General features: G+C 46.7%; 1 protein-coding gene across 4 annotated transcripts in view; it reads left to right on the top strand.

Annotated features, from left to right (window-relative positions):
• The window catches only part of UPP1 (uridine phosphorylase 1), a 178,422-nt gene that overhangs the window by 142,872 nt on the left and 15,371 nt on the right, over nt 1-20,179 (top strand). For all 4 annotated transcript variants that reach the window (XM_075316557.1, XM_075316560.1, XM_075316558.1 and 1 more), the window contains one exon: nt 19,547-19,693. In XM_075316557.1, the coding sequence (XP_075172672.1) occupies nt 19,547-19,693 (147 nt within the window). The remainder of the gene's footprint in view (nt 1-19,546; nt 19,694-20,179) is intronic.

The following is a 20,179-nucleotide window of genomic DNA, read 5'->3' as shown; positions in this document are numbered from 1 at the left end:
CCGCGAGGGTACTACTGTTTGCCTCCAATTCCTGGGGTTTAGGTTCCTTGCTCCCATCAAAAAGTGCCTTAATAGACCCTTCTTGTAATTGGTAATTGAAATAGTGCTCAAGGAGAGGAGGACCAACTCCGGAGTCGGTTCGAATCTGCATGATGGCACTTTATTTAGTAGGGCAAACACATCTAACCAAAAACGCTGGACGGGCGGACAGAACCACCATGTATGGCTGTATGAGCCACGATCATTTGTGCACCTCCAACAGGTATCAGAGACAGATGGGAACATGGATTGGACTCTTGAAGGACATCAGTACCACCTGGAGACTATTTTGTAGCCCTCTCCTGTGACACTACATCTAATGACAACTTATGAGTAAAGAGCAATATTTTCAAGCATTCCTCAGGAGAGAGGGTTCTCCCCAACTCCACCTCCCTTTTTGAGAAAAAGGGAGGGTGATCCTCCAAACCAGATATCCCAGCCTGGAACAACTTATATAACAGGGATGTGGTGTGCTCTGGTGGGTCCCCCCCAGACACAGAGACTCAAAGGACGTCGAGGGTCTACACAGAATTGTAAGTGCCGCGACGGAATTAGTAAAGCTCTTCAGTTGTACATAGCGAAGCCATGCGCCTGCGGGGATCAGGTTGTTTGGAAAGAAGGAGTGGAGGAGTCCCACTCCCACAATGGACACAAAATCTCTTATTATTAATGTGATGACATGGACTCTGTCAGTGCCTAGCATGGGTTAAGTTTCTTAAAATTCAGCCAGACATGATGATAGTTTGTTTATAAACGGGAGATAAGCCCCTCATTGTTTCTACAAGACTCTTAAGGCCCCTTTACACACTGAGACTTTCTAGCAATCCCACCAGCGATCACGACCTGGCAAAGCTCTAGACAGTCGCTGGTGAGCTGTCAAACAGGCAAATCTGGCCAACGACGAAGCAGCGATACGGACCTGCAGAACGACCTCGCTGGTCATTTGGGACGTGTCACACAGCAGCTATTTGACGACTCACACCTATGTTAAGGGTGTGGTGTTTGGTGCTGAAGCCACCTAGGTGTCCTTTTTACACGCCCCCCTCAGCTCCGATTGGTGATCGGTAGTGCGTTCTTATTGGCGACCCCGAGCTTGGAAAGATTGGCAAAAGTCACGCTTGTATATCCTTTGTTCCTGAGCTTCTGTTAGCGGATCTTTGTAGAGTTCTCTGTGCGGCGACTCCACACTGGTTTATCTATACAGCATCAATACAGCTTCAATCAAATGATGCTTACCATATAGGCTTTATAGTATTGCAGACTGGAGAACTCTCTAATGATCCGCAAACCAGCATGCTCAGGAACAAGGTAGCTTTGAAACAAAACATGGAAGCGCTTAAGTTGCCTTCTTTTCAGTGAAAGCCGCCCAATCAGAAAGCAACAGCGACCACCAATCGGAGGTAAGGGGGCAGGAAAGGGAACGCTATAGCACACCTATGGGTTGGGTTCTAAGTCGCTTACGATATCGTTGTAATGGTGTCAAACACACCGATGCATGCTGCGCAGCGGGAAACAAAGGACCAAAAAATGTTCCTGAGCAATTTGTAGCGATCAGCGACCTCACAGCGGGGGCCATGTCGCTGATGCGTGTCACACACTGCAATGTCGCTGGGGAGGTTGCTATTACGTCACAAAACTGGTGACGTTACAGCGATATCGCTAGCGATGTTGCAGTGTGTAAAGGGGCCTTTAGGAGTCTAGTTTTAAAGTTCTTGTTGACTCATGTAATTGCCTTTGCCAGTGAGGGTCAGATACCCAGACAAACCAATTATACGAACCTCTCATTGTATTACTATGTGTATTGCTAGATGCGATATAACTTAGCTGTCTCTCCCTCATCTCTGCCAGAGACCATTACTACTAGGGATATTTTGTATACAGCTTGAAATCTAGCCAATAAGAGCCCAGTCTTATCCACCAATCATGAAGACTCCAATGGTCTGAATGGAGAGCTCAGGGGTATAAGAAGGAGGACTGTCCATTGCCTGAGTAGACTCTTGTTACATGATACCAATATAGGATCTGCGATCTGATTGACAAGGCATAACCAAACCCGGATTATAATACTACATGGACTTCAGCATCGAATGCAAAGATTTGGCTGAGATATCACGGACTACCTAAAGAAGGAATCCAGCTTGGGAGTCACCTGACTACAGGCTTTGCAGTCCTCAGTCAGCTTCTTAACGCTGGTGTTATTCCATTCTCGGTGGGTGCTCGCCGAAAGTGGGGTGCTGCTGGTTTGGAGTAAGTAGCACTGGAAGCTCTGAGGCACAGACATTCTAATCCCTGGTGAGCCAGCGGAAGGGTGAGAAACTGTTGCCAGTTACATTCTGTGGTTTTGCTGGATATGTGCCATATGCCGTTAATTGTTTGGGAATCCAGTAAAGTGTTAATATTGTGATTCCCTCATGCTGTGTTGTCTGAGTAGTGTTCCGCCCATGGTTAAGGAGGTCGGGCGTTCAGTTGGGATGAGTCCTGGGCCATGCGGTCTTTCTAAAGGCGGACGGATCAGCGGACGAGAGTACCCACTGACCCTCGTGTCGTGTCTCCACAATTAACACCTGACTTCAGGTCTTATGCTACCTGTCAGGTCTTTTGGAAATAAAGGATTGTTGTGAATGGGTGTCAATGGGCCAGGAATGTAGGACATGCCCAGAGGTTAGTTAGAACATTTAAGCAACAAGATCAGACTCTTCAAAGGGAATGGCCTAGTGTGAATATTCAAGCGCTGGGGAGCTGGCGACCACAACTCCACAAGAGGAGCGTATTCAGTCTGTGGCATCTCCACCTCAACCCAGCACTTGGTAAAAATTATTGTGATACAAATCAGAAGACATGTCCCCAAAGCAGCAAAGTAATATTTTTTGAACTCTGGGAAGCTTTTTGCCCCAGTGTGCCTGGCCTTGGTCAAAACATTATAGGCCAAACGGGGACGTCTGTGGGCCCAAACGAATCTAATTATGGCCGATTTTAATTGTGAGAAAAAGGATGCTGGCAAAAGTATAGGAATTGTCTGGAAAAAAATAAAGCAGACGAGGCAGCACATCCATCCTTATGGCATTAACTCTGCCGAACCAAGATATCGGCAGTTTATTCCATTTCAGGAGGTCTGTCTCTAGCTTACCCAGGATTTTAAGAATATTAGCTCCATACAGTGACGGGACATCTGCTGTCAGCTCAATGCCAAGATATAGCAGTGACTTCCCCTGCCAGCGAAATGGGAACGACATGCGGAGCTGCTCAGTCATCTGATGGGTGAGGGTGATATTAACTGCTTCTGACTTGTGCATGTTCATTTTAAAGTTGCTCAGTGAGCCAAATCTGTGTAGTTTATGCATAATATTTGCTATGCTCATCGCTGGGTTTGTTATTAACAGTAACAAGTCATCTGCAGAAAGAGCTAGCTTGTCCTCCCTGCATGGAGCCCGGACCCCCTTAATTGATTGATTGGACCTCAACACCACAGCCAGATGCTCCATTGTGAGAACATAAAGCAGGGGGGATAATGCTGTGTTCCATTCTTGGTGTCAAAGGGCTGGGAAGTGCCACCATTAACCCTAATCTGAGCAGAGGGAGTTGTGTAGAGGGCCGAGATTCTGTGTAGCATTGTTTGCTGTAGTCCCGTCGCCTCAAGGACCTGGAACATAAATTCCCAATGCACTCTGTCGAAGGCTTTTTCAGCGTCTATCGACAGGATGCACATGGGTATCCCAGTCCTCTGTACCCTATCAATCAAGGATATTGCGCGAATTGTGTTTTCTCTTGACTCACATCCACGAACGAACCCCGCCTGGTCAGTGCCAATCAGCTGTGGAAGGAGCGGCTGCAATCTATTTGAGATAGGTTTAGCATACATTTTAATATCTATGTTGATCAATGATATTGGTCTGTAACTGCCACACTGGGAGGGGTCCTTGCCATGCTTGGGGAGAACAGTTATGTGTGCTGCCAGTGCCTGCTTCAGAAAGAAACCGCCACCTGACACATGATTACATGTGGACAGGAATTGGGGGCTCAGTTGGTACATAAATCACTTATAAAAGCCTGCTGTGAACTCATCAGGTCCTGCACTTTTCCCTGTCTTTACATCTTTAGTTACATCCACAACCTTCTGCAATGAAAAGCTCTCCTCAAGACCTGCGCTTATCACCGAGTCTAATTCAGGTAATCTGGTAGAGTGGACGTATGTTCTAATTTTTTCCAGTAGTTGTTGCTTAGGGAGGTCAGAGAAATGTCCCCTGATATTGTATAGGTCTTGGTAATAGTCCCTGAAACATTGCAATATCCATTTTATGCTCTGAATTTTCTTCCCAGTTTTATAATTTATGAATAGTATGTGGGTAGCCAGATTGCGTGGATGCAGCGCTCTAGCCAAAAATTTGCCACTCCGATTCCCCAGCTGATAGAACCAACCCTTAAGTCTTTTTCTCTAACATCTCGACTTCTGGTCCAAGATGGATAGCGGTTTCTGCCTGGCTGTAGATAGTTGGGTAAATATATCCTGAACGTGCGTGTGTTTATGAGTAGTTTCTAGGTCAGAGATCTGGGAGGAGAGCTGTTTAATCTCCTCCATCCTTTCTTTTTGAAGTCGGCTGCCCTGCTTAATGAGAACTCCTCTCAGAACACATTTTAATGCCTCCCACTTCATGGGTGAGACCGAATGGTCGTCTTCATGATCCAGTATGAAGTTTGAGATTGTCTGGGTGCTGTCTGCCAAGCAGATAGTATCCCGTAATAAGTTCTCATTAAGGCGCCATGTAAAGCCTGATCTCTCAGCTGTGTCAAGTTGGATGGAGAAAAATATAGGGGCATAGTCGGACCAAAGGATTGAGCCAATTCTTGTGTCGATGTGGAAGTCTAATGTCTGGGATATGAAGATATAGTCAATCCTACTATATAGTCGGTGAGGCAAGGAATAGTATGTGTAGTCTCTCGTGTCTGGGTAAAGAACACTCCAGGCATCCATCAACCGCAGGCTATGGAGCTGTTTTTTTAACCTCGTTTATAGAGGAGGTGGAGTATGAGGACCTACCCGAAGAGACATCCATGGATGGATCCATTAGTAGATTGAAGTCGCCGCCAAGTATCAGAGGAAGGGGGCCTGCGAAGTCCTCTAGTAGCGTCCGGCAACCTGCTCCGGATCTCTGGTCCTTATTGGGAAAGTACACATTAGTTATTACAAAATTGAAGGAGGCCCAGGAAATGTTGAGAAAAATGTATCTGCCCGTTGGGTCTATGAGCGAACCCAATATTACAGATGTGAAGGATTTATGAAAGGCTATGGATCCTCCGCGGGACTTAAGGCCCCGTTACATGCAACGACATCGCTAACGAGATGTCATTGGGGTCACGGAATTCGTGACCACATCCGGCCTCGTTAGCGACGTTGTTGTGTGTGACACATACGAGTGACTGCTAACGATGCAAAATACTCACCAAATCGTTGATTATTGACACGTCGTCCATTTCCCAAATATCGTTGCTGGTGCTGGATGCAGGTTGTTTGTCGTTCCTGAGGCAGCACACATCGCTACGTGTGACACCCCAGGAATGACGAACAACATTGTACCTGCGTCCTCCGGCAACGAGGTGGGCGTGACTTTCATGCGGCTGCTCTCCGCCCCTCCGCTTCTATTGGACGCCTGCTGTGTGACGTCACTGTGACGCCACACGAACCGCCACCTTAGAAAGGCTGTTCGCCGCCAACAGCGACGTCACTAGGAAGGAAAGTATCTGTGAAGGGTACTAGCGATTTTGTCCGCCACGGGCAGCAATTTGCCCGTGACGCACAAACGACAGGGGCGGGTGCTTTCAATGATCAAGATCAATGTGGATCTTGTGGCAAACTGTAAAAAAGGGGTAAAAAAAAATAAATACTTGGGGGTAAGGAGGGGAGGGCAGCCACAGGTTGAGGGGGGTCAAGGGAAGGGTTGGAAGGGTAGGAAGGGTAAATTGTTAGGTGAAGGAAATGAGGTAAAGGGAGGAGAAAGAAAAAAAGACACAATCATGAGACATTCTCTGCTATTTCTTCCTTCTGGATGGATACAGACGAATCTCGGACTTCCATATCCCGCCGATGGTAGATGGATGGGAAAGCAACTACGGCATCACTGCTTCAAAGCTGCTGGGAGCATTGGACCAACTCCAGCTGGGCCCAACTTACAGCGACTTGTAAGTAAAGTTCTTGAATCCTCTAGATGGCAGCAGAGATTTCAAGACTGGGATATCTGAGGCTCCAAGGGAGTTTGCTTGGGAAATTTCTTCTTGCTCTTTGTTGATGGAGCCTCTTGCCAGTCAAGTGGCCAGTCAGGCAGATCTGTCATGGTTAACTCAAAGGTTCCAAGGAACTTAGGGAGATCCCCCAGAGAGCGAAACACAGCTGACTTGCCCTCTTTTATGGCCACTAGTTGAAAGGGCAAGCAACATCTGTATAATATGTTTTTGTCCCAAAGTTGAGCTAATAGGGGGCGCAGAATCTTTCTCAGCATGAGGGTACGTCTGGCAAGGTCAGGGAAAAGCGTCACCTGAGAGTCCTGGAAGACAATTGGGCCTTTGGATCTGGCTGCTGTCATAATACGTTCTTTGGTTTTATACAGGTGTACATGGCATATCACATCTCTAGGTCTTGCTTTGCAAGGTGGTTTTGGCCCCAGGGGTCTGGGGATGTGGTCTAATTCCACTGTAGTTGCCTGATCCTCCCCTAGGATCTAAGTGAATATGTGCTGGCCTGCTGCATCTAATTTGGATGGCGGCACTGAGAAGTGCAAGAAGCTTATAGATGGCTACAAGAAACATTTGGAGGCTGTCATCAATGACAAAGGGTATGCAACCAAGTATTAATTAGGGGTGACTTTATTGCTGCACATGCTGTTGACAACTATATTTTATTGTATTACTTTGGACCACTAATTAAAAAATCATGAGAATATAACTTTGGTGCATTTTAATTTATGTCTGAAGATATTGTGCAGTGAATGAAAAAAATTAAGGGGTACAAATTATGTTGAGCAGCACTATACCTATGTTTCATTCTTCCATGCCAAATTTATGTGAATGTTTTGTATTCCTGTTTGTAAATCAGTCATAAACTTTGCAAAAAACCTTAACTACACCATGTAACTGCTATCCTATTTTTTTCCCCTACTTTCTTTTGATGATGCTTTGAGAATCCCAGTGCATACTGGGCTACACAAACAAAGCATCATCAGGGGGCAGAGGCTGTGGTCACTGCCACAGTCTCTACACCATCCCTGAAATGAAGAGTCATGCACTGTGCAATGTGCACAATTTTAAAGATGTATGGTGTGTGGCCAAAAAGGGGGGGTTCCGAGGTGCAAATGTGGGGACCAAAGTCCAGAAACACAGTCAGAATTGCAACACTGCACTCTCAAGAGTAAAAAATGAAGACTGAACAAGGCTTGTTCTTTGCAAAATTCGTGTAGTTTTATTTTTATTGAAAATGTGACAGGGGAACGTTTCGGCCCAATAGAAGGCCTTTCTCACGCCTAGTCACTAGGATGAAGGAAAAAATGATAATCAGTTTTATACAATAATATACAATATTTACATATGTACAAATAAATAACACAAAACCATGTGAGGTATGGTATTGATGCATGGAGACAACGACAGAAGGTGAAGGAAAAGGTGAAGAAAAAAATTGAATGAAAAAGTCACATATAAAGAGTAAGAAGTTGTTTATTGAGAAAAGATAGTGGCTTAGCATGGGGAGAAGGGGGGGTGGGGGGAAGGAAAGAAGTAGGAAAAGAACAAGAACAAGAAGCATTGGCATACCTTCAAATAGGAGATTGACTTTTTTAAAAGGAGATTCTGCAGGTGCAGGGATACATGTGATAGAGGAAATCCACCAAGATTATGGCTGGTTTGAGCTCACAGTGAACAATTTCTGTAAATAAATGTTATACAAACATGTGACTTATATACAAATCTCATGTAAATAGTCCTTGATATGTGTTTAGATACCTGTTTTGTTACCATTTAAAGGTCTCTTGACCTACTTTCCACCTACAACAGACTCAATTACATATACATGTGGCCAGCATGTCCCCAGTGCTGCGTGTTTCTTTTAAGTCCACAATATAACGCACTACGCATGCGCGGGCGCTTCTCTTGTAGACTCAATGGTACCACACATAACCTAATACTGACGCATAACCTTACCGCGCATGCGCGGACGGCATTGGGTACTTCCGGGTTGCGGCGTTAAATAGCCTGCTAACCCTGGCATACAGCGCATTCAGCCACATCCTGGGAAGGCGGCAGCAAGGTATGTCCACAACACTCTGGAGAGTGACTCCAAGCACTATTATGCACACTCTAAATACAACTCCATTATTTACCTCTAGAGGATTCAGTCCACCGCTTCATACTAACCCCTGATGAGCAAGCCACAGGTACTGCAGCTCCTTTCTTGAATACAAACAGACTGAATATTAGCCCTTACTCTTACACCATGTGTTGATCCTTGTACTATGTGGTGATTTGTTCTTTGCACTATGCATTTAGCCCTATACCAATCCTTAACATGTATACATTAAAGACACTCTATTATGGCACTCTGGTCATTTGCTCTACTGTTTTCACAGATGGAAATTCCTCTCACCTTATAGCTAACGCTATATTACAAACAAGCTTCTCCATTCTCTACAAGCTCAAGGTAGCAACTTGATTAGAGGTTTGCCTAGAGAAACAATGTACACTACATTTGGCTCTTAATGCACTTTGTATTCTTAAAGGTACAGCGTATGAAATATCTCCCTAATTACCATACACATCTCCGAGGACGTGTATTCCCTTTAAATGGTAACAAAACAGGTATCTAAACACATATCAAGGACTATTTACATGAGATTTGTACATAATAAGTCACATGTTTTTATAACATTTATTTACAGAAATTGTTCACTGTGAGCTCAAACCAGCCATAATCTTGGTGGATTTCCTCTATCACATGTATCCCTGCACCTGCAGAATCTCCTTTTAAAAAAGTCAATCTCCTATTTGAAGGTATGCCAATGCCTCTTGTTCTTGTTCTTTTCCTACTGCTTTCCTTCCCCCCCCCTTCTCCCTATGCTAAGCCACTATCTTTTCTCAATAAATAACTTCTTACTCTTTATATGTGACTTTTTCATTCAATTTTTTTCTTCACCTTTTCCTTCACCTTCTGTCGTTGTCTCCATGCATCAATACCATACCTCACATGGTTTTGTGTTATTTATTTGTACATATGTAAATATTGTATATTATTGTATAAAACTGATTATCATTTTGTAATGGGATCAACCATTCAGACTGCATCATCAATGTAGAAATGGATTTGAACATTGCTTCAGCACTTGCCCACAAAGGGGCAGTGTCAGACTGTGCAATCACAGACACAGAGGTGGGAAATCCCCTACAGCTCGTGTGTTTTAACCAGGAAGAAAAAGAGCGGCAAGAGAGTACAGACCCGGAGCTCAGCCAGGACAGAGCTACGTGTGGTCTCCCTGAACAGAGGGCTCTTTTGCAAACGGATTCTTGGAAGAATCACCCTGTGGAAGTGGTTTCTGCCATCCCCGGTCTGCAGGACTTTGTTTTCACCGAGGATCTAACCGGACTGCAGAGCATCGCGCCCGGAGTGCATATCCAGGGGCTGTGAGAACTTGACTGCAGAGCATCGCACCCTGAGTGCAAGTGCAGGGGCCGTTACCGACACAAGGGAGCCATCCGTACAACCGTGACCTCCCTTTTTCTGCTCGGTGTGCCCCGGGACTAAGAGACTGACTAGAATCCGTTACCAGCGGGAGAAGATCAAAGGAGAAAACCGAGGAGCTGCATCCCTTCAGCGCTGCACCGGGACCCATCATCGTGAGACTCCAGGCCTGCGACGTGGGAGCGGCATCTTCTTCTGGGATAGACTGGTACGTGATTGTAGGGAAAGTTAGGGAAAGTTGCCGCCATTTCTTTGTTTTTTTCTCTTTTCTTTTTTTCCTTGCTGCGTACCCGGAAGGAGTGAAGATCCGGGGACTCCACCATACACATGTGCGCAGATAGTTCGGTTGACTGTGTTATAAATATGTTTCATAGTAAAGAAATGTTACTACCGGTAAAATCTGAGTATGGGGATTTTGTTGGAATAGAGCATACACACACACCCGCGGCCCTACCACCGGTCGCTTCATGTGGCGTAGTCGGCAGGATGTGTGACCAACAAAATCATCCCCCGGTAGTAACTTATAACCGGACAGCTCCCCCGACGTCTATTGTCAATCAGGTGAGAAAGTTTAACGGACGGAACTATCCCGTAACTGAATGGACTGAACAACTTAAGATAGTGGGGGAAATGTATAACACTGATCCTAAGACCTTAGCAGAAATGGCCATGCTAACATTAGAGGGGGAAGCGTGGACGACAGTCAGGATGGAGACGGTTAGGGGCCAGCGTACGTTGGATGACTTGGTGGGGGTGCTGGAGAACACCTATGGGCTGACCACATATGCGGGAACATTGCGCTATATGTTCTTCCGGCGTACTCAGCTCGAGTCGGAGGACATTCCTCAATATGCCAACGCCCTTCAAGTGCTGCTAGAACAAGCCTGTAGAAAAGAAGAACAGATAGCTAGTACGGGTGCCCGTGACCTGGTGTTGAGAGATGAGTTCGTGACCGGATTGAGAGACCCGTACCTTAACCGCTCATTGCAAGATCTACTCCGGATAAATCCGGCCTTTACGTTCGCTGAGGTCAAACAAGAAGCTATAGAACGTTCAAGGGGACCTGTCGTGGAGACACAGACATATACCGCGACTTGCAGGTCCATATCTGGTATCGGGACTCCGAACAGCGACACGGAAGAACTGAAGCAGATGGTGGCAGAGTTGCAGAAACAGGTGTTACAGCTCACCCTAGACCAACAGGCGGGCCGGCAAGCGAGACAACAACCCAGCCGGCCGATGGGAAGATGCTGGACATGCGGCGACTCCCGCCATAGAGCAAACCGTTGCCCCCAGAACTTTCAAGTTCATCCACGGTCCGATCTACCAGAACCAGCAAGTCATGTCTCACAACAGCGGCCGCCTTTAAACTAGACGCCCCTTCCAAAGAGGCTCACTCGGCAGGGGAGGCCAAAGAGAGGGGTGTGGGAAAACAGAGCCAGCCACGGAGCAAACTTGCATCAAATAGCCCCACCCTGGAAGTATTACTGGAAGGGATCGCCGTACAAGGGTTAATGGATACTGGGTCTCAGGTATCCACCATCTCCGAGCAGTTCTACGAAGAATGTCTAAAGCCGCGGGTTGCCTATGACCCTGATACTGCCATCAAGATCAAAGCAGCCAATAATCTACCCATTCCGGTGACGGGAGTTGCCTGGATGAACACCGAAATATGTGGCCAAGATCTCGGGAAGAGAGGGATAATCGTGGTCAGGGAAGGCTTTGGATCAGAAACGCCCATGATTATTGGGATGAACATCTTGAAAGACCTGAATCTGGTGTTGTTTACCAAGAGGAGGCCCAAGTACTGGCAAGAAGTGACCGCACATAGGGCCACCCGCCGTGCCTTTCAGCAAGTGGTCCGGACCTGCAACCTCCAGCGAATGACAGAAGAACAACTGCCACTGGCCACGATCACCGTACCCCGCCATACTAGGATCACCTTACCGGCTGGGAAAGAGACAGTTATCTCACTACCCCTTAGCACCACGAGACAGCTTGAAGGCGTGGAGGTGCTGATTGAGCCGCGCACCCCGAAGGAAGGGAAGCAGAATCCACTAGTCGCTTGAACTCTAGCAGTAGTGAGAAAGGGAAGAATTCCTGTCAGGCTGGGCAACACGGCTAACATGAGCGTTGACCTAAAAGCCGGGACACAGCTCGCACGAGTCTACGCTCTAACCGAAGAGGTGAACCCTATGAGCCCCCTCCAGTTTGTACCGTCTACAGAGGGAGATTGGACAGTGACGGTCTCTGCCATGGCCGCTGTCGCGGGTGACACCAACGCGGGGCGAGAACTACGAGAGAAGTGTCAGTTGGACGTATCCCAATACTCCAAACTGGAGGTGTCCCAGGTGGAAGAGCTACTTCAAGAGCATCAGGCGTCCTTTGCCCGGCATGACACCGACTTTGGGTGCACCACCAGTATCAAGCATGAAATCCCCACAGGTGACGCTGCTCCTATCTGTGAAAGGTACCGCCAGATACCTCCCCAGCAATACCAAGAAGTGAAAAATCTCCTGAATTCCATGCTACACGCTGGAGTGGCACGAGAAAGCCAGAGCCCCTGGGCTGCACCGGTGGTGATAGTCAAGAAGAAGGACGGGTCCCTGAGGTTCTGTGTGGACTACCGCCGTTTGAATGCTTGCACCACCCGGGACTCATACCCTTTGCCAAGGATCGAAGAATCCCTGACAGCCCTGAAGAAAGCCAAATACTTCTCTTCGTTGGATCTGGCCAGCGGATATTGGCAGGTACCCATGCACGAGAAAGATAGAGAGAAGACTGCTTTCATCCTACCCATGGGCCTGTACGAGTTCGACCGGATGCCCTTTGGTCTGAACAACGCGCCGGGGACTTTCCAGCGGCTAATGGAGCGCTGCTTGGGAGACTTCAACTTCGACTTCACCCTCATCTACCTGGACGACATTGTAGTCTATTCGGCCACATTTGAAGAACACCTGCAGTAGCTGGGCCGTGTGTTCAGTAGGTTGAGAGAACATGGCCTGAAGTTGAAACTCAGCAAGTGCCGTCTTCTGCAGCCCGAGATCAATTACCTGAGCCACCGGAACTCAGCCGAAGGTGTTCAGCCGTCTTCAGAGAAGATAGCCGCCGTACGGGATTGGCTGCAGCCCACAAACATCAAGGAGGTCAGGGCTTTCCTGGGGTTGGCCGGCTACTACCGCCGGTTCGTCAAAAACTTCGCCCGGCTTGCTGCACCCTTGCATGACCTGCTTCGAGGGACCACCAACAGCCCCAGAGGACGACCCATCAGCTGGGGACCCAGCCAGGAAGAGTCCTTTCAAGCCCTAAAGGGTGCCTTAACGTCTCCCCCTATCCTGGCATATGTGGACTACAACCTGCCCTTCCAACTACACACCGATGCCAGTCTACAGGGTCTAGGGGCAGTACTTTCACAGGTACAAGAAGGCAAGGAACGGGTCATAGCCTACGCCAGTCGGTCCCTACATGAGGGCGAGAAGAACCCCACCAATTATAGCTCGTTCCGGCTGGAGCTGTTGGCCCTAACGTGGGCTATGGCGGAGAAATTTGCAGGGTACCTCACGGGGACCGAAGTACTAGTCCTGACCGATAACAACCCGTTGGCCCACTTAGAAAATGCGAAGCTCGGAGTCATGGAGCAGCGTTGGATGGCTCGGCTCTCCAAGTTCAATTACAAGATCAAATATAGGGCTGGAGCTGAGAATCAAAATGCGGACAGCCTGTCTAGAGTGTCATACCCCTTACTCAACCGAGACCGGGATGAAGAATTAGAAGGGGACGAGACGCCTGACTTTGCAAAGCTCGCCCAACAGATGATGGATTACCGCCAGTTCGTTGTGGGCGAAGCTGGAACTCCAGTGGGGGTCGCCTTGCCACCCCAGGAGTGGTGCAGGCTCCAGGACCAGAACCCTGAATGGGCTCTACTCAAACAATGGGTGAAGCGGCAGCAGAAGCCTCCCGCCGATATACGGGCACGACTGTCTACCGGGACCTTGATCCTGCTCAGTCAGTGGGACCGGCTGATTCTGAGAGAAGGAGTGCTATACCGAAAGGTTCTCTTGTCGCACATGCTGGAGGAATGCACACAAGTTGTGGTGCCTGATCAATTGGCTCGTGAGATGGTGGCCAAAGCCACTTCGGAATAGACAGGACCTTTCGGTGGATTCAACAGTCCATCTATTGTCCGGGGCTCCGCAAGCTGGTTGAAGACGTCTGCCAAACCTGTCGCACCTGTGAACTACACAAGTCCCCTGAGCAGCGTGCACCTGTCCAGACAATTAAAACATCCAGGCCCCTTGAGCTGTTGATGGTGGACTATCTGCTGATTGGGACGGCGAGCAGTGGCTATCAGTACTGCCTAGTCATGGTGGATCACTTCACAAAATTCGCTGTCGCTGTTGCTACCAAAGACCAGACGGCTGAATCGGCTGCACGGGCCATCTGTCGACAGTTCATCCATGTCTATGGGTGTCCGGAGAGGTTGCACTCCGACCAGGGGGCTTGTTTCGAAGGCCGAGTCATCGAAGAGCTGCATCGGATGTATGGGATCCAGAAGTCGAGGACCACTCCTTACCACCCACAAGGGAACGGTGCATGTGAACGCTTCAACTGGACTCTACTCCAGCTGATGCGCACCTTGGCCGATGATAAGAAAGACCAATGGCCCCAATTCCTTCCCGATCTAGTATGGGCCTACAACAACCAGGTCCACTCCGTGACTGGTTACACCCCACACACCCTTCTCTTTGGCCGCCCCGGAAAAGGGGTCCATGACCTGAACCTATTCCGCCCTGGAGATGATGTCTGCCATAACTACCCCTCCTGGCTAAATGCTCACCGACAGAAGATGGAGACTGTACACCGGCTGGTGAGCCAACAAATCCGGGGCCAGATACATGCTGACCCACTCCCCGTGCAAGAGCACCCCTTGAAGTTGGGACAGCTAGTCCTGCTCCGTATCAAGAAGCCACAAGGGAAACTTCGAGCCAAGTGGGAGACTGAGGTCTACCGGGTAATCGAACGCCCCTACCCCAACGGGCATGTATACCGACTGCGGGGTGAAGACAGTCGCAGCATCCGCACTGTGCACCGAAATATGTTGCGTCCCTGCCGATCCCAGCCTGACTCCCTTACCACAGTACCCGGAGGGGGTGACGCTGCCGACACGACTGACGTCACGGACGTTTCCCAGCATAGTGATCACGTCGACTCTGAGACCGGTGACCCACCTACACAACCCAGTTCTTCCCCCGGAGTGCTGACTGAAGTGGGGCGTAAAGACAGTGACGGGGAGGGGAACAACCGACCCTTGAGACGCACTGACCGCACCACTGCTGGGATCCCGCCCGGGCGGTCTTACAGGGACCAGTATATATGGCCCACTTCTCAACCAACCCCTGTGACATCTGCAGTCATCACTGCCTGGGAACCGACGGTAGTTGACAGGGACTGCCAACCTTTAAGTGGGGGGGTATGTAATGGGATCAACCATTCAGACTGCATCATCAATGTAGAAATGGATTTGAACATTGCTTCAGCACTTGCCCACAAGGGGGCAGTGTCAGACTGTGCAATCACAGACACAGAGGTGGGAAATCCCCTACAGCTCATGTGTTTTAACCAGGAAGAAAAAGAGCGGCAAGAGAGTACAGACCGGAGCTCAGCCAGGACAGAGCTACGTGTGGTCTCCCTGAACAGAGGGCTCTTTTGCAACCGGATTCTTGGAAGAATCACCCTGTGGAAGTGGTTTCTGCCATCCCCGGTCTGCAGGACTTTGTTTTCACCGAGGATCTAACCGGACTGCAGAGCATCGCGCCCGGAGTGCATATCCAGGGGCTGTGACAACTTGACTGCAGAGCATCGCATCCTGAGTGCAAGTGCAGGGGCCGTTACCGACACAAGGGAGCCATCCGTACAACCGTGACCTCCCTTTTTCTGCTCGGTGTGCCCCGGGACTAAGAGACTGACTAGAATCCGTTACCAGCGGGAGAAGATCAAAGGAGAAAACCGAGGAGCTGCATCCTTTTAGCGCTGCAGCGGGACCCATCATCGTGAGACTCCAGGCCTGCGACGTGGGAGCGGCATCTTCTTCTGGGATAGACTGGTACGTGATTGTAGGGAAAGTTAGGGAAAGGTGCCGCCATTTCTTTGTTTTTTTCTCTTTTTTTCCTTGCTGCGTACCCGGAAGGAGTGAAGATCCGGGGACTCCACCATACACATGTGCACAGATAGTTCGGTTGACTGTGTTATAAATATGTTTCATAGTAAAGAAATGTTACTACCGGTAAAATCTGAGTATGGGGATTTTGTTGGAATAGAGCATACACACACACCCGCGGCCCTACCACCGGTCGCTTCAAATTTTTCCTTCATCCTAGTGACTAGGTGTGAGAAAGGCCTTCTATTGGGCCGAAACGTTCCCCTGTCACATTTTCAATAAAAATAAAACTACACGAATTTTGCAAAGAACAAGCCTTGTTCAGTCTTCATTTTTTACTCTTGAGAGTGCAGTGTTGCAATGTGCACAATGACAGTGCAATCTCTGTTGTCAGCTCAGATCAGCAGTAATGAGCTGACAACAGAATGGTGTCAGAATACCCGGTGTTCAGAGCTAAGTGACATCACTTGCATGGGTGGTGCTTGTCTCTGCATGCCAGGTATTCTGACAACATACTCTGTTGCTGGTTCGTTACTGCTGATATGAAATAAAGACTATAATAGAAAAAGAAATATCTTCTCTGTTTTGGACCGGCTTCTGGTTTTGCTTACAAATATTGTTGCAAAATCTTGGTAACTGCATTGGTATATTTCTACAAGTGTTTTTCTCAGGAGTAAATAGCAGAATAACTGGGTTTAGTGTTTTCTAGATCTATCCCATGAAGGATGTACATTAGGCCATTGTGGCCCAATGCATCAAAGCTTTTATGCCAGAATTGTGGCGTAAAAGCTTTGAAAAGTCAGAGAGTTGTACCCAAATTTTGTTACTTTTGGCGTTTCACACCATTTTCTCCCAGCTCTGACAACATGAGATGGGGGTGATGGGGGTTCGGTGGGGCAGGACGCCATGATTCCTGTACTCGGTGAAGAGCTGTGGTTTTGTGTACGCCAGGATGAGATTAATGAAGGTACACGCCACTGGTCAGACCCTGCATATTCATGAAGAGGTACGCACCTCTCTTCATGAATTAGGAGCGTCTGACTCCAGCACAGCCTCTCATCAAGACCGGTGCGGACAACGCTGGTCATGATGATTTGGGGCCTAAAAGTTCATCTTCTATTACTTAACTACTATTTTATTGATACTGGCATTACAGTAGCAACAGCTTCTAAATGCTACATTAAAGAAATCAGAAACGAGTCAGAAAGATGTTGGAGATCAGGTATGAAACTTGAAAGAAGTGTAAAAAATTACATTGTGTTGGTCAGAATCTGACTAGCTTGTAAATGGTGTTATTTCAGGAGAGGATTACGGCATTTTATGGTTGTCTGATCATTAAGACTTCCACTTTATTTTCAATAAACGTTGCACTTTCAATTGCGACCCATCTTCCAAGAGCTAGAACTTTTTATTTTTGTGTCAGTCTAGCTATAAAAATTATTTTTTTTGTAGGTTTCATTGATGTTTTGAATGATACCATTCACTTTACCTTATAATGTGCTGAAAAATGGAAAAAAATTCCAAGTGCCAATTCAGCACTTTGTAAAACAAAAAATTGTGTTTCCATTTTCTGATCCTCAGAACTGTCTGAGGGCTGTGTGAAGACTGAACGGTATTTTTTATTGCTACAGTTTTTGGGTGCATATGATGTTTTTATAGCTTTTGTGTCATATTTTTAAGGGGCGTCATTGCAGTAATGTTACTGCAGTCATACCTAATAGCCAATAAGAAAAAGAAACTTCATAGACTTCAGCTGAAAGCAGGATTCTTCTCAAGCACCAGCCAAGTTCCTCCTAAACATTGCAGTAATGCAGACATCAATTTTTTCTTGTACGGTGTTTACTACATGGGTTTATTTATATTTTTACAGACTGGACAGAATTTACTTAGTGTTGTAATCACTGATGTTTAATCAGGTATACTAATTAAGGTTCTCCGTGCATCCTTGGTGTGGCCAAGAGGGTCAAGTTCACTGCTCTGCACTTTAGTGTTCAGGCCTCCACCTCTCTATCTGGTACTGACAGCATTGGCTTGGCTGAGCTTTTGTTGCTCTTATTCTTTGAGTCTTCCTACTAAGAAACATATCCTACAACAAAAAGACTGTACAATTTTCTCAACAAAATTCTATGTCTTTATTTTTTACACACAAACTACAACAAAAAATACAAAAGACAGACAAAGACATGTATTAGGCTGGAAACACGTCTATGCGAGTAAAATCGGTCCGACTGGGCTGAAAAATACTCGGCTGATTTTAGTTCACGTTAGGTGCGAGTTCAACGCAAGTGCGATGCTTTTTGCTCGCGTGTGTGTCGCGTTTGCGATGCTAGTTTCATGCAACATCTTAATTATATAAAAGCTATTACACGTGTCATTTAATTTACCTTTGGGAATGTGATGTCACATTCATCTGTTGAATATTTAATGAGCGAAGTTACTGCCACACTCGCAAATGTGAACGCTGGTGCGCGTGTGTGATCCTACTTTTAATCCCCTTCCATAGGAAATCAATGGGACAAATGGTGCGAGAAACTTGCAAAAAAGCAGCATGCTGCGATTTTTTTCTCAGTCCGATTTGGACTGAGAAAAAAATCGCAGATGAGAGCTGAATCATTCACTAACATGTGTCCGATTCCAATGCGAGTTTTTCTCGCATTGCTCTACTGCGAGAAACTCGCAAGTGTGAAACAGCCCTTACTGATAATTAAGCAGCAGCTTCCTTGGTATACAAAAACTGGGACATTTCACACATAATCACCATAGAAAAATGAAGAAACCACAGGGTCAATCATGATATCAATTCACATACGTTTTGCAATAAAAACATTATACAGTATGCAAATGGAAGGACACCAACAGATTATTAAAGAAAATGACCATGTAAACATGATTTTGCTTCAAATCTATATATACCGTACTCAAAAATAAGTACATAAACAGCAGGTTATGACCAAAATTTTCATTATTTTTTTTTCATCTTTTATCCAGCCAGAAGCTACCCGGAGTTTGGGTCGTGCGCACTATGAAGCTGGGCGTACGCGTCCTGGCTTCAAATTGAAGTAGTGCGCATGACCCAAACCCCAGGGTCATGTGCACTGAGCCCAAATCCAGCGTCGAATGCAATGGCAGCGGAGAGGTGAGTGAGATCATTCTCTGACGCTGCACATTAATTGGCGTGATAGCTCGCCCACAGGGGCATACTAACGTGCTAATGGGGGCGACTAGCCAGGGGAACTAACACCCAGGGGACTAGTCCCCTCACTCATTAGCATACAATAAAAGATCTTTAGAAATACTTTTTCTAAATATCTCTTTATCTATGCTAGTGTATACAGGGACAGTTATGCAGGGATTAGCAATATGCACCCAGAACTGCTAGTGGGTCTGAGTCCATATTGCACCTGATAGGTTCCCTTTAAAAAGATTGTGTCAAGATTGGAAGGGGGATAAAAAAACTACAGATTATTTATTATCTATGTAATTATTATTTGGAAAGTGAAGCAGATAATTAGTTTGTACATGTAGCTGGCTCTTTTTTATTTATGTGCCAAGTTTAGATAGAGAGCAGCCTGACATATTAGTATGAGATCAGTATCTGAGCTTTAATTTTCTTATATTATATTTTGAAATAATAGGTCAAGCACGTCTTGATGGAGCAATCTGTTCCTACACAGAAGAGGAGAAAATGCATTACTTAAAAGCTGCATATGAGGCCGGAATAAGAAACATTGAGATGGAGTCATCAGTGTTCGCAGCAATGTGCAATATCAGTGGTCTGAGAGGTAAGGAAATCGGCCATGCAACAAATCACAGAATTAGAGAGTCTCCCCAGAAAGCTCAATTCAGAATGTTGCAGATACTTGTGGTAGAATGAAAAACCCGCTACAACATGTTATGGCATATGGGTGTCTGATGACCCCAAGGTATGGTGGCCTGTTAGATCCTGCTATACGCAAGGTCTAACAGCACAGTCAGTGAATCACTGACAGGTCTTCGGCACTGCAGGACATGAGACCAGTGATCAAAGTAAAAAATATTCATGTCCCGCAGTGGAACTAAGTGATAAAGTAAAAAAATTAAATAAAATATATAAGAAATACACAAATAAAGTGCTCATAAATCACGAAAACCCGTTTGACCATTAAAAACACAGCGTTTGCATTAAAACAAATAATAAATAGAAAAACGTACACATAATTAGTAACTCCGCAAATGAAACGATCTGAACTATAAAACTGTCATGCTATTTATTCCATACTGTGAGCATA

Source organism: Anomaloglossus baeobatrachus, chromosome 6 (assembly GCF_048569485.1).
Source record: "Anomaloglossus baeobatrachus isolate aAnoBae1 chromosome 6, aAnoBae1.hap1, whole genome shotgun sequence".
Classification (NCBI taxonomy): domain Eukaryota; kingdom Metazoa; phylum Chordata; class Amphibia; order Anura; family Aromobatidae; genus Anomaloglossus; species Anomaloglossus baeobatrachus.
The sequence above is the reverse complement of the archived record's forward strand: the minus strand, read 5'-3'. Positions and strand labels throughout refer to the sequence as shown.